Genomic DNA, 12,957 nt, shown 5'->3' with positions numbered 1-12,957 from the left:
GCTGAATATTGACTATATACATATATAACGTAAAAGCCGTCGAACTGCAAAGTCTTCAGGTGCTTGCGTGCATCTTTTGAGGTAGCACAAGACTTCTGCAACTCGTCCTGGCATGTGGGATGTGTCTGACTGCTGTCCGCATAAAGGCATGTTGCTCAGGTCAAAGTGTTTCAGCCTCACTTCAAAGCATGTACACGTATCAAGCTCAAAACTATGCAAAACTTATATAAATTCATTAACTGTGGCCTCTTCTTAAAGAAATTTGCTTCATGGTCATATCTGATCACGAGAAAGAGTATAACCCTAAGGATCTTGGAAAGCGAGTAACTTTGCTCTAGCCTTGCAAAAAAAAATTGTTTTAGTGCTGCGTGAAAGCGCAATTTCTAAGCTTTCGATTGATATATAGCTGACCTCGGTACGACAATTTTTGGCGGAGATATCGCCTGTTCGGATTCAGGAGTCCCCCGGATAGGCCAAAAATATCGATTTGTCCGGGAAACTTTTGCGTAAGAAGACCCGAAAACGTCATCGCTCAGATCCCGGACTGTCGCTAAAAAAAGGGCACTACTGTAACTACCCTTCAACTTGAAGCAAAAAGTAAGCCAGGAGCTGCTTTTAGGTAGGAGCAATATTTCATCAGCTCGCTCGACCCCTCTACCTTGTTCGGATTCAGGAACCCCCCCTATAGATCGAGTTCTACCTCGCGATGTCGACCGTGTTGAAGAAGTCGCGAACGATCATCGATCATCAGTGACGATCGCTGACACATATAGGTTCCTCAGGCGTCCTTTTCTCAGCCATTTCTCTCACGTCTGACTGTCTAGGATCACAAAAGAAACTGATTGACCTCCTACAAAATCAAAGAGTACTCGTTGCGTAACAAAAAGGTAGCCATGCAGCCAAACTTGATAGCGATACCAAAAACGTCAACCATAAAAATAAGCATCAAAACGAAAAAGATGGAATATGCGAGGTTAGCTAAAACACGTTCTCTAATTACACAAAAAATAGGTCGAAGTCAGCCTAAGACATCACAACTAACAATTAACGGTTACCAACAGCAACACGACTAGACACACACTGTCGGGATTACGTCAGAGCGTCGGGATTACAGCCGAAAACTTCTGTTATCAAGGCGTTTTTGTTTTCTCTTCTTAGTGCACCTATGAGCATTCTTCTCGTGGCATTTCTGTGATGCCTTTGTGCCCATTCATTAAGCATTGCGTGAGCCCGATTTCTATTACTGCTTTTCTCTTCAAAAATATCCAGTTCATCGTATGTGAACCTCGGTTCTGGCATGAGAACCTCTCCAACATGCCTCCACTTTTCGCCAATTTGTGTAGCCACGTGCCGTCGCTCATCTGAAGACACCTTTTCGTCTAGCCAGTTGGGAGTTCCTTGTATTGGCGTCGGTTGCCATATTATCGGGTAAAGCGAAAATGACTCCACGGTAGAGCCAGTTCTGTCAATAGCTTCAAAGGAAACGTTTATCCTAATAAGATCTAAAGTGTTCGTTGTCCGCTTAAGAAAAAACGGCCTTGTTATGCACTTCACGTGGTCCTCGCCAATCAGTGATTTCAAAGCTGTTGCAGGAATAGTGTAACTTGAGTTGCCACTAACGGAATACAAGTCTTTCGGTGAATCAACAGACAACTTCACTTTTTCGGTCGTGTCAACGCTGATGTAATTGTTTTGAAATTCCTTGCATTCTCTTGGTTCGCCGCTCAATGCTCTCTGATCTTGATCAATCTTTTCCGTAACCACATGGCACTGACACGATAGTGACGCAACAACGTTTACTTCTGATCTTCCTTCAAGGAAAGCAAGAGGAGCATATATGCGAACAGAAACAAAAAAATACCCTTCCTGTACAATGCAGTACTCGGAGAAGCCAAGACAGAGAATGCGAATACAATTTCTTTCCACTCTAATTTCCGTTTCACCATCAACGGCAGACCTTTTCTCTTGGTTCAAATCAGCAAGCAACTGATATCCTTCATCGCACATTGAGAGACCGCTGCGATAAAGAACTTTAACTGTAAACGGTTTTTCTAAGCAAAGATGATGTCGCAGCTCTATTGCTGCTTTCTTTCTAAGCGTCAATCCATGAGGTAGAACTGTCGCGACACAAGCTACCGTTGAAGTTTTTGCATAATCTTCCGGTAAATAAGACGTCACCGAAACGTTCGTTTCCTTGCTTACAGCATTCTCTATAAGAGTCACAGTTACTCCAGTGCTTTTCAAGTGCACCCGACCTCCTTTACTGCCTACTGACCATACACGCCTTTCTTTCATGACAAAAGAACGGATCAGGCCAAGAACAGGCCGCTTAAAACGATCGGCCGCCAGTGACTCCGAGACCAGTCTAAATTCAGGAACTTTTGTTGAAGTGCACTTCAAAACTTCGGTCCTTTCTTTTTTGGGAATTTTCAAGCATGCCAAAGCCTTTTCATCTAGATGCGCCAACAGACGTCCGTCAACGTTCTCTTTTCGAAAATTCTCTGCGTATTCTGGAAAGCCTTTATCGGCAATAAACTTGGCCACGTCATTCACGGTCATGGAACCTAAAAAGCAAGTGTACTGCGTTAGTCAAAATAATCGTGAAGTCACATGCATGTACCGCCAAATTCAAAGTTTTGCTTTTCTTTGATCTTGACAAGCAGTCTGACTTGATCAAGTCCGTTTAGATCATACTCGTCTGATAGGGCTTTTGGGTCTTTTTGCAAATTTTTCCTGTGACGTCATCTTTCGTAAACATCCGCGCCAGCTCCTCAAAACCGGCATCGGTTACGAAGGAAGCAACGTCGTCAACGGTCATGCAGCTCAAATCAACTAAGAGAAAACCTGCCTGGTGCCAATCATGCAGTACTATTTAATTTATGATTACTTGGTTCTCTTTTCTCCCTGCGGCAAGCCGGTTCTTTTTCTATAGAGAAAGCCAAAGTAAAGAAGACTTATAACACGCATTCCATGCATGCACCTATACTTCCTGTTGTCTCTTTCTCCAATGTTGTAATGGCTTCAGCCTTTGATCCTGCGCGTACAACAGATTGGCTATAGCTATCAACCCACTGTACTTACTAAAGAGCAACGTTACCTAGACTGACGCTGTCTTTTTCTGTGGACTTCGAATTGCTGCTGATGCTTTTGGCGGACGACGTCAGCGTTTCATCAAAGCCGCTGCTACCCATCAGAGAAGCGTTTGCTGCCGCCAAATCGGACGAAATGTAGTTGCGTAATTCCGGGAAAGAATCCCACACGTCTGTGGCAGTTTCAATCCACGGTTCACGATAATCCTTTTCCACCAATTTTTGAAGTTCAGCTATAAGTCTATGGGGTTCTTACAATCAACTTTCTGGGACATATCTTTAAATTAATGTCTCTTACCCTCGGATGCACATCCTAACCTGAACGGAGTGTTTAAGCCGAACGGAGCCAGAGAACAACGAGAGAATAAAGTCGCCTTTGTCGTAAAAGGGTTCCAAGTAAGTCCGCAACGTTTCCTACGACAGAATTCGATACTGTCAATTCTCGCGTATATAGTATGTTTGCGAGCATCTTAATTTCTACCTGTGGATTGCGGTTCATGTGAATTACAGCTTCAGGAGCGTGAAGAGCTTGATCCAAATCTTTTAAACTTTGAAGAAGCTCAGGACCGACTGTTTGATCTATAACATGCATGATTGAAGACTTCTCCGGCTTGCAGTCTTTGAAGAAAATTCTATACTAACCTTTTACTGCTTTAACTATCGCTTCGCGATCATCCTTTTCCAGACGAACTTTTATTGTAAGCGGAAGATGCGCATATTCATAGTCTTCGTTTTCTAGCTTTCGAAAAAAGAAGCAAAACGCCGCGTGCAGCTGAAACACTCGTATCTCCAGCAGCCATCGGATTTGCTCTTCACCAAGCCTGCATGCATAAAAAATATAATTCCTATTGTAGCCATCCTTTAGAGAAAGAAAGTGCAAAAACTACCGGCGCAAGCCAATCTTTGAGGCAACAGAAAAATCACTGACACATTGTTCTTCTACTGTTGAAGAGAACTTCGAAAACTCCTCTAGAGAGAAATCTTTTAGTTCGCTGCATTTTGCTCTATCTTCATCGCTTTCTTTCATCTTGACCTATATAGACAATTCATCGCCGCTTACAAATAAATTAAGGACGCATTAGCTTCTCACCTGACAAAAATCGCCTGTAACGGTCAGAAGACATTTGAGGACATCGCTGAGATTTTCGTAGCTCAAATCGTGAAACAATATTTCGGCGCCGATCAATAAGTCCGAAGAAAGTTCCGCCTGTAACAACAAAGACTCATCATATGGTAAGGCTTGCATGTCGTTAGAAATGTTAATGTCTTACTGCAAACTGCTCTGGGAGTTGCTGTCTAAAAAATGCCATTCTGGAGAATAAATCTTGTCTAAAGATCACCAATGCATACATGATTTAGGTGCGGTGCAGTAGAAGCATACCTGAAAACAGAATCTGACCTGCCTATCTCAACCTTACTTTTAAAAAAGGTCGTTCTTCTGATGCAAACGGGATTGGCAATCTGCGGTTTTCCAAATATAAAGGTTTCCATGACTGAAAGCTGAATGCGACGAAAGTCGAAATTAGAGTATCCAAAGCGGCTATACCCTGCACCAACGTCTTCTTCTATTCCAACCCCAGGAACGTACAAATAATTTCTTTGGATTATTTTGAGCAAGTCAGCACCAAATTTCCACACGCCATTATCTGATGGACCGCTAAGGAATCAAGAATGTATTAGAGAAGTCTTACTAAAATTTATTTTTTATGAGTACACTTACTTGTCAAGTTCAGACGGTGATATGTCACCCAGCAAACAGCTAGGAAGCACAACTTGCAGAGGTTGAATGGTTACCATATTTGAGGATAAATAGTTTGGAAAAATCCCTTTTCCAATCTCATGATAGGCAAGTTCAAGAAACTGATTCTGGTTCGTGATCTATAAATTCAGAATCCTCTAATTTTGCAAACTTTAATATATGAAAAAGCGTACCAGATCTTCAATAGCGGAAAAGAAGGCATCGAGACCTTCGCCTTTTCGATCGCTCTGAAGAACACTCTTTTCTGTAATTTCATACAAGCGATACACTCCCTCGCGACTTCCTTTAACGTCTCCAGAAACCAATTTAACATATTTGTTATATTGATCTGAAGAAAAACGCAGGGCATGTCATTGTCTAAAATGCAAGGAAATCTTAGTGTTTTACCTCTGACATTTTCAAAGAGCTTTTTAATGTGCTCAGCTTTTTCCTCAGCGTAACTATCAGCAATTTTTTGGTGACAAGCTCGGCAATGGGCTTTGAAGAAGCCTGTTCAATAGTTAAAAGATGACACACGTCTTCAGTTAGCCACATGTAAAACTCGATCAGTTGTGGTAAAAGCAAGCCGCCGACGCGAAGTCGCTCTTTCTCAGCAAAATATTTAAACAGAACTGCAAGCATTTCAGATCCATGACCTGCTTTAACATATTCCAAACAATGCACAAACTGCTCAATTGTGGCATCAGAAGGATAGGCTCGACTAAACTTCCTAATTATTAAATAGAAACATTATTAAGAAAAATTTGCAGTTCTCTTTAACTCGACCTCGCCGTAGAAATGAAAGAATCTTGATGCCAAAGAGATGATTGAACACGCTGCAAAAAGGAAAACACACTCATTCTCAACGCTGCTTGCTTTACCATTCAAATTAACATACGTCTTTCTGGAAGCCTCTCAAAACTGGGAGATAAACCTCTTCGTGGAAAATTTCCTCGTATCTTTGCACGTCACGACGTGAAGCAAAGACAGCGGTGGAAAGCGCCGAGGAAGACTGACTAGTAATCTAAAAAGCACTAAAGCAGAAAACATGTATGTATACTTTATAAGAACCTGAAGAAACTTCTCGAGGCACGAAGAAACAAAAAAAAGCTAGCTCCTCGTAAAGTAAGTGCAAGCTTTGAGCAAGATGAGTCCACAGGTGCTGCACCTGCTGAGCGCAATACTGTCTCACCGGCTGCCTTCCAGACATGATGTACCCTGAAAGATCAACTAATTAAGACATGCCATGCAACTATAATAGACAAACCTTTGATTGCTTCCTCGGCTTGAGATTGAGTAAGTAGAGAAAGGGCAAATGCTCCAAAATTCATCCAAAGAAGCAAGGATCTTGAGTGTAGAGTTAGCGATCCTTTATAATCCATGGCAGACAAGCCGCAACCGCAGTCCAAAGAATTTACGCCGTCCGATTTCACTGCTACTGGCGCTTGATGCTTAGGGGAAAGAGATTGGATCGTGAAGAGAAAGTAAAGACCTCTATTGCTATCTATCTACCATATTTCCACAGAGGTGAGATCCTTCTATGTTCTCCGGACAAAAAACGTAAGTCCAGAGATGGCTCGTTCCATTGGGAAGCCTTGCCGCAGTTGCTGCCAATTGTACCAAAGCATACTGCAGATCAACCGCAGATGCATCTTTAAGAATAAAGACAATTAGGTGGATCAACTTCAATGAAATCTTTGCTTTCATACCTTCAGGATCAAATAGGCTTAAAATCGGGTCTGTGTGGAAAAACGCCTTAAAGTAAGAGCAGAAACAAAGATTCTTGGAAAATACCTGTTTCTGAACGATGCAGAGAAGTGTCTTTTCTCTTCGGAATCATTCGGCTTGAGTCGACAAAGCAAGTAATTAACGTAAGCTGTTTCTCTTCAAACTCTAGAAAACCAAAATATTTTCCCTTGGCTATGTCTTCTGCGAAGTCTGAGCAATCGATCTATAATTGTACTTCCGCATTAAACCCACTAAACAGTGATGAAAAGAACCTACTTTTTTCTCAAAATGCACTTCAAAAAAGAAAACAAGTAATGTCATTCTTAGCCAAGGCTTCAAATCGGGATTTTTTGTCAGTTCCAAACTAAATTAATGCGTGGCGTCATGAATTTACAATATGAATACTGATTATGCTAACGAACCGACACTGTGCTTCAAGCTCTCTCACGTTAGAACCCGCAAGTTGTAAAAGCGTTTGTTTCACACTATTCCGAAGTTCGCCACGCTGGTCAAGTGGAGCAAAAATGCTTCCCGTGAAAGAATCCTGGAGATAAAGCACCAATCAATATATCACTGAACAACGTTACGAATATAAAATTACACCGAGAGACTCTTTGATTTCATTCATCCAGGGAAACGCTGAGCACTTAGTGCCAATTTTATCGGTAAACGATGTGACAAGCTGATGTAGCTTCCTTGTGCTGTTAAACGTCACAGATAAATGATGCAGAAGCGATTGCTTATGAGAATTGTGTTCTTCAAAAATAATTTTCAAATCTGTCTGTTCACTTTCTCGACGTAGCACCTACAAGGCATATACGTATAGAAAACACACTTTTGAATAATCTATGCCTTTTCCTACATTGTCGATAAAGTCAGAATCGCCGAATCCTTTTGCCAATCGGCAAATCGTCACCTGAACTAGAGCTTGATACTCAATTCGCAACACGCTTCTAATAGGAGAAGTGCAACTATGCCCATCGAGATCTCCTGCACATTGGTGTTTTTCACATACAGTCGTACTTGCCAACAATATACTGTACCTCTCGCATTTTCCTCAAGTCTCTAAGAATAATAAAGAAACTTGACTTCATCCACGTTTCCATAAACTTAGAAAGGACGCAGTGAAAGTAGACGCTTGATAAAGGGCTTTGGACAACCTGGTTAATGCTCGTGATGTGCAAAGATGATTGCAATTAATGAAATTCACTTATACCTTTTCATAGCAAATGGGAAAAAAAGGACCGTCACCGGCGGGAGGCGCTTGAGAAGAAAGGTAACTACCGATGACCGTTCGAAGCTGCAAAAAATCTTTAACTGATTGCAAAAGCACCTATATGCATGTTTTATCACCTGTCCAAACTTTGTTCTTAGTTCCGGTTTTGTACCATGTTTTGAAGCTAAAGCCTGAGTAAGTAACAATTGAAGAGTTTTGAAAAGTATAGTGCCATATTTAGCCTCCGACGTAGCGTCCGTGCCTATCCACTGAATCTGACTGTCAATTACTGCCAGAAAAACATCCCAGTCGTTTTCGCTTTCATTGCAAGTCAAAGCCGGTTTGCCCAAATAGGGCAAGAAGAAAAAACAGAGCTCGGAAACGAAAAGTCCCTTGGAAAAACGAGATGAAGAGAAAGAAAGTTCTACGCTGCTTCCGCCTGAAGCGGCTTTGGCGATGCTCTGCAAACCGCTGTTTATAGCACTCTTAAAAGAAATCGCCCCTCCCTTTTCACTAAGTAGTCTAGTAACCATGCATGTCACATCCTGCTTCATACCCAGTATTGTTGCTGAAACGCTTCGCTAGAAGATAGGTGCAGTGAACTATTCGATGCCTCCTTAGATATCTACTCTTCTGAGGAATTTATAGCCTTAAAAAAGCTAGTCGGACTTGAAAGAGATGAGCACTAAAAAAGAAATTAGCTAGCATATTGCGCTTAGATCTGTCTGTGAACGTAAAACTCTTTGATACGCCGAGATTCATTCACCAAATTTAGCTTGACTCCGTCTCGTAGCGTTTGTCTCGGTGATAGGGAATTCAGTAACGTTTCTTCCAGTAGTAGGAAGGTCGGTAGTGAAACCGGTTGTCGCTAATTCGGGGGTGTTGGAAGCAAAATTAGTGCAAATCTCTTTCAAGAAGTAGAACAAAGCGGAGATAGCGAAATCGTAGAAGCGCTCCTCGCATTTTTTCAGCTCAACAGGCTTTTCCGGAGTGACAACGGCTGATGATGGCAAAACCACCTCCTGCTGTTGATAGACAGAGCGCAGATGCCTTAGGGCCGTTAACGATCGCAGAGCATTGAACGTTCGTCCGATGTCCATTTTTTTCATTTTCGAAGATACATGCAAGTTTACATAACAGCGCGAAATACTCTTTTCCTTTGAAACCTTGCAATCTAGCCATTCCAAAAGAATGCCTTCAGAACGGTCAAACTCGTCAAATTCGCAGTTCAGCCTCGACCGAACGAAGTCAACGAAGTAGCACCTCCACAGAAATTCATTTGAGCCGAGAGCTTGAAATGCAGTTAACGGTAGGCTCTTGTGTTTGACTGCAGACTTTTCACAAAGAAACGCATGGAGACGCTCAGCAACGTCTCTTTCTAATTTACTCCTATCCATTTCCTCGCTGCCATGGGACTCGTCAAAATTGAAATCAGGCAAACGTTTTTGTTCTTCTGCCAATAACTCGTCCACTTTGTGATCTATAGCTGCACACAGATCACCGAAGAAGGGAAAATTTGAAGGTGTGCACTCCTTCGGTTGCTGGGCATTAAAGTAGCATCGAGCAAATATATCAGCGATTTCAGGATCAGGAAGACGTTTTAACAAAGTAAAAAGTAGATTCTCTACAACAGAATTGACGTTGCTTCGGAAAAGTAGCTCAATGGTAAAACCTTTGTTTAGCTGTTGTAGAGTATAGGCAAAGTAGCTCTGCAACAGCGTTATCACTCTATTGTCTAGCGTTTGTCCGACAGTCAAAACAGAGTCACAGTTTGTCACGAATATAGCTGCCGACATTAGATACTTACAAACCATTGATTGAGTCCAATAGCGGGAAAATTTTTTACGTATGATTTTTGAAAATTTAGTTGTTTGACCAACCTTTTTCTTCAAAAGAGTGGTCCTATCGAGAAGACTCATTGGCCTATTGAAAATTAACTCTTCGCCGTCGCTATTGCCGCCGCCTAATACAACTCTTGACAAAGCAGAACGTGCTGCATCGGGCAAAATAGGAAGAAGAGTGTTTCTAAGATTGTCAGTAAACTTCTTCTTCTCCGAATCGCTATTTTCATTGTAGGCAAATTTCATCCATTGTTCGACATCAACGATGTCTTCGTCAATAAATTCCGATACTCTTTCTAAGTAAACGTAATTCCAACCGTGCAGAAAGAGAGATTGATAGCAATAGTGAGAGGTTCCTACACTTTCTGGAAAATGAGGAAGCAGGAGAAACGATTTCCCAGTCTTCTCTTCATTTTCTTCGATCAGAGTTCGAGCAATGTTGATTTGCCTTTGCGTGCACTGAGTTGTGTTTACAACCATTAAAAAAAGATTGCTTCTTCTAGCCAAATATTCCTTTATCCGCAAGCGCAGATTATCTAGAGAAGAGACGTGCTCGAGCTTGCAGACAACGCAATCCAGCAAAGAACAAGATGACTCCGTAGACATTTCCACGCTTGCAGCACCGTCTGACCAACTGAGAATGACCGGAGATGTTCGAGTGTAGCACACCGTTTTAAACAACGAATTGCAGAGGTCAAAACTGCATACCAGTTTCTTCAACGAGAAATGATGCTGGTTCTGTAAGTAGTGGTTAATGTACACTTTTGGTAACGTCCTCGAGTTTAATATAATCGCTTCCGGAGTAGCAATTTGCAAGAGACGAACGCAGACGTGACGAACCATCCACTGAACTAAGCACGAAAACGCAAACCCTTCATGTAGAGAAACAGGAGAATTCATTTCTCCTTCCGCCGAGCCAGTCGTGGACTTTTCAATGCAGCTAGTGAGCCATTCGGAAATCAAAGACGGATTGTTTATTAGCAACTGTCTCGCAGAAGCGATATCAGAAGTTAAGTCTGAACATGTCAGAGACAAGATACTTTCCGCTTCAGAGCGAAGAGATGATGATGCTGAAAATTTGCAATTTTCGCGAATGCACCGTTCGAGATGACGTATAATGTCAGGTGCCTTTTTCAGCCAGTCAGAAACCTCCGCCTGATGCGGCTCGCTGTCGACAAGGCTGGTACAGTCTACTTCGGCTTTCGTCTCTTCATCACTGCTTTTATCAAATAGAGGCGGTCGTTCTTTCGCCTCCGGCGATCCTAACTTTGGTAGCATTTCCAAAAACAATGAATTGACCGTCTGATCTGTCCACCCGTACAAATTTTTTGAACCTAGAATTTTTTCAAACATGCCCACTTTATCGCGAGCGAATTGCACAGCCTTCCCCAAAACAGGAGGCAGCGAGGCAATGGAATCTTCCAGCCAGTCTTCAATCGAAACAAGGTACTTTTCGAAACGGTTCAAAAACGGCGGAGGAATGTTCTGCAACTCTGACTGTCGCACGTGAACAATGCAACGAAAACTTGGATTGACACGGCAAGGCTTTGAATGAGAACCGATCGCTATATTTGCATAGCAGCGATCGCCGATTTTACGAAAGCGTTGATTAAACAAGTCGTAGAAGCTCTCGTTGATGTCGTCTGTTTGACTTAGAATCACAGTGCAACCTTCAAAAGCAGCGTGCCTTATTGAAGAGATCACGTGCACCTTTCCTAGATCGTTGTCACTTGGATAATCATCACAAGAGAAGATGCGAGTAGGACCTTTTTCCAAGACGCCGTGTTGAAAGAGCAAACGAGTCATGGAGTCGTCCTCGCTGGTATCAATGATCAACTTATAACGCACTTCTGCGTCGCCACCAAGCTCTCCCTTTGCTTCTAAATGATCCTTCAAACTGTCCTTTAGAATTTGAGCAACATTTCTGGTTTTGAGTTGAGCTAAAGATTTCGGTTCGTCTAATGCTGACAAAAAGCTGCTCGCCAGATCTCTAAACAGAGGTTTGGAAATTCCATTGAAATTGCGCTCAAGAGCCATAAGAACGAGTTGAGACATGGATCTTTGCTCTGTTCCAAAGGCTGCATCACGGTGACGGCGAAGGTAACGAATAAAATAAATGAAGTCTCGTAGTCCAAAAAACTTTTTGAACTCTTCCTTTGTCATCAACTTTAAATATCGATCACAAAATCTATTGCCCTTCTGAGCAAGCGGAGTTCGACTGCCCAAGCATTCTGAAGCGAGAGTCTGTAAGTCGTCCGGGCTCATTTTTGGCCGAAAGAGACTCACAGCGCGGTTTGATTTTGCTGCATCAAGGATGTTATTCGTTATGGCAACAAACGAAACCTCAGATCTGTCTAAATAACAGTGCAAAACTTTTAGAGACTCATGGCTCTCTTCCGGAAGTCCTGCTTCATCCATGAACACAACGCAATTGACTGAAAGACCAGACTTCTCGTGGTTCTTCTGTCGAGATATTGCTCTTTGAAAAACTCGTTTAATTTCAAGAGACGTCGAACGTCTTGAGCACTGATAATGATGAACATCAAGAGCCGGAAAAGAGCGAAAGAATTCGTTTTGCGATTCGGCTCCTTTCATATTTGCTGACGCCAAATTAAAAGATAGTGCCTTTGACAAGCCGGGCGCTCCAACTATTATCAATGGAATACGGCAAACAGTGCATACAACAATCGCAAATAAGTTCTCCTTCAGAGCCCTGGTTTTCGCCACACCACTAGGCAAGTGCATGTGAGAAACATAAAAGTCAATTTCGTCTTCAAACGCTTCTTGGAATTTAGGACCCATGCAATGTTCCGAAAGTTCGTCCATTCGTCTGCTAAATAGCTGGCGATATTCTGCATCAAGCCTGATATAATACACAATCCCAAGGGACACCCACAGCGCATGTTCTGGACTTCGGAAAGAATCTGGGGAAGAACTTGGAGACTTTATGAAAAAGTCAAAGAAGGTGAATACTCGCTGGATGTCACGTTGGCTGACGCAGCTTTTTGCTCGAACCTCTGCTTCGGTTTTAGAAAAATGATTTTCCAGTTGCTTACGGGCAAAATCTCTTATCAGCTTTTGAGCTTTAGAAATGCGATCGGCGAGGATGTCGCCGGACATTTCCCGATCTGAGCAACGCCCCATCAAGAAAATCTGAGTAATGTAGGCGTTTTCTTGTTCAGGTTCGAGCGCTCCGTAATCCCATCGAAGGCGCTGTAAAGTCGGTGGAAGTGGGCGAACGTAGTAATTTCCTAATACCCAATCCTCTTGTTCCCAATTACTTCTAATTACAGTGCTGCTGCTGCGATGCGGATTGCTCGCAGCAGCAATAAACAGATTCTTAGG

The 12,957-nt window shown here is 42.4% G+C and overlaps 2 protein-coding genes across 3 annotated transcripts; both read right to left on the bottom strand.

Annotated features, from left to right (window-relative positions):
• Positions 1-888: 888 nt before the first annotated feature.
• On the bottom strand, positions 889-5,853 carry LOC136193772 (uncharacterized). 2 transcript variants are annotated; one of them, XM_065982737.1, is made up of 17 exons: positions 5,726-5,853; positions 5,614-5,663; positions 5,236-5,557; positions 5,022-5,176; positions 4,810-4,967; positions 4,471-4,746; positions 4,361-4,418; positions 4,180-4,296; positions 3,977-4,122; positions 3,732-3,910; positions 3,571-3,668; positions 3,388-3,503; positions 3,098-3,330; positions 2,981-3,034; positions 2,888-2,926; positions 2,621-2,832; positions 889-2,564 (listed from the first exon to the last, which is right to left on the bottom strand). In XM_065982737.1, exons 5-16 carry the CDS (start codon positions 4,884-4,886, stop codon positions 2,684-2,686), a joined length of 1,542 nt encoding a protein of 513 aa, XP_065838809.1. In that variant the 5' UTR covers positions 4,887-4,967; positions 5,022-5,176; positions 5,236-5,557; positions 5,614-5,663; positions 5,726-5,853; the 3' UTR covers positions 889-2,564; positions 2,621-2,683. The 2 variants fall into 2 exon arrangements, with proteins under 2 accessions (XP_065838809.1, XP_065838810.1); XM_065982738.1 differs by having other exon boundaries at positions 2,987-3,034.
• A 1,744-nt stretch (positions 5,854-7,597) lies between these two features.
• Positions 7,598-12,954, bottom strand: LOC136193795 (uncharacterized). Its single transcript, XM_065982781.1, has 3 exons — positions 7,909-12,954; positions 7,772-7,855; positions 7,598-7,715 (listed from the first exon to the last, which is right to left on the bottom strand). The coding sequence occupies exon 1, from the start codon at positions 12,754-12,756 to the stop codon at positions 8,530-8,532; it is 4,227 nt and encodes a 1,408-aa protein (XP_065838853.1). The 5' UTR covers positions 12,757-12,954; the 3' UTR covers positions 7,598-7,715; positions 7,772-7,855; positions 7,909-8,529.
• Positions 12,955-12,957: the final 3 nt, after the last annotated feature.

The sequence above is a fragment of the Oscarella lobularis genome, chromosome 12 (genome assembly GCF_947507565.1).
Source record: "Oscarella lobularis chromosome 12, ooOscLobu1.1, whole genome shotgun sequence".
Classification (NCBI taxonomy): Eukaryota; Metazoa; Porifera; class Homoscleromorpha; order Homosclerophorida; family Oscarellidae; genus Oscarella; species Oscarella lobularis.
The sequence above is the reverse complement of the archived record's forward strand: the minus strand, read 5'-3'. Positions and strand labels throughout refer to the sequence as shown.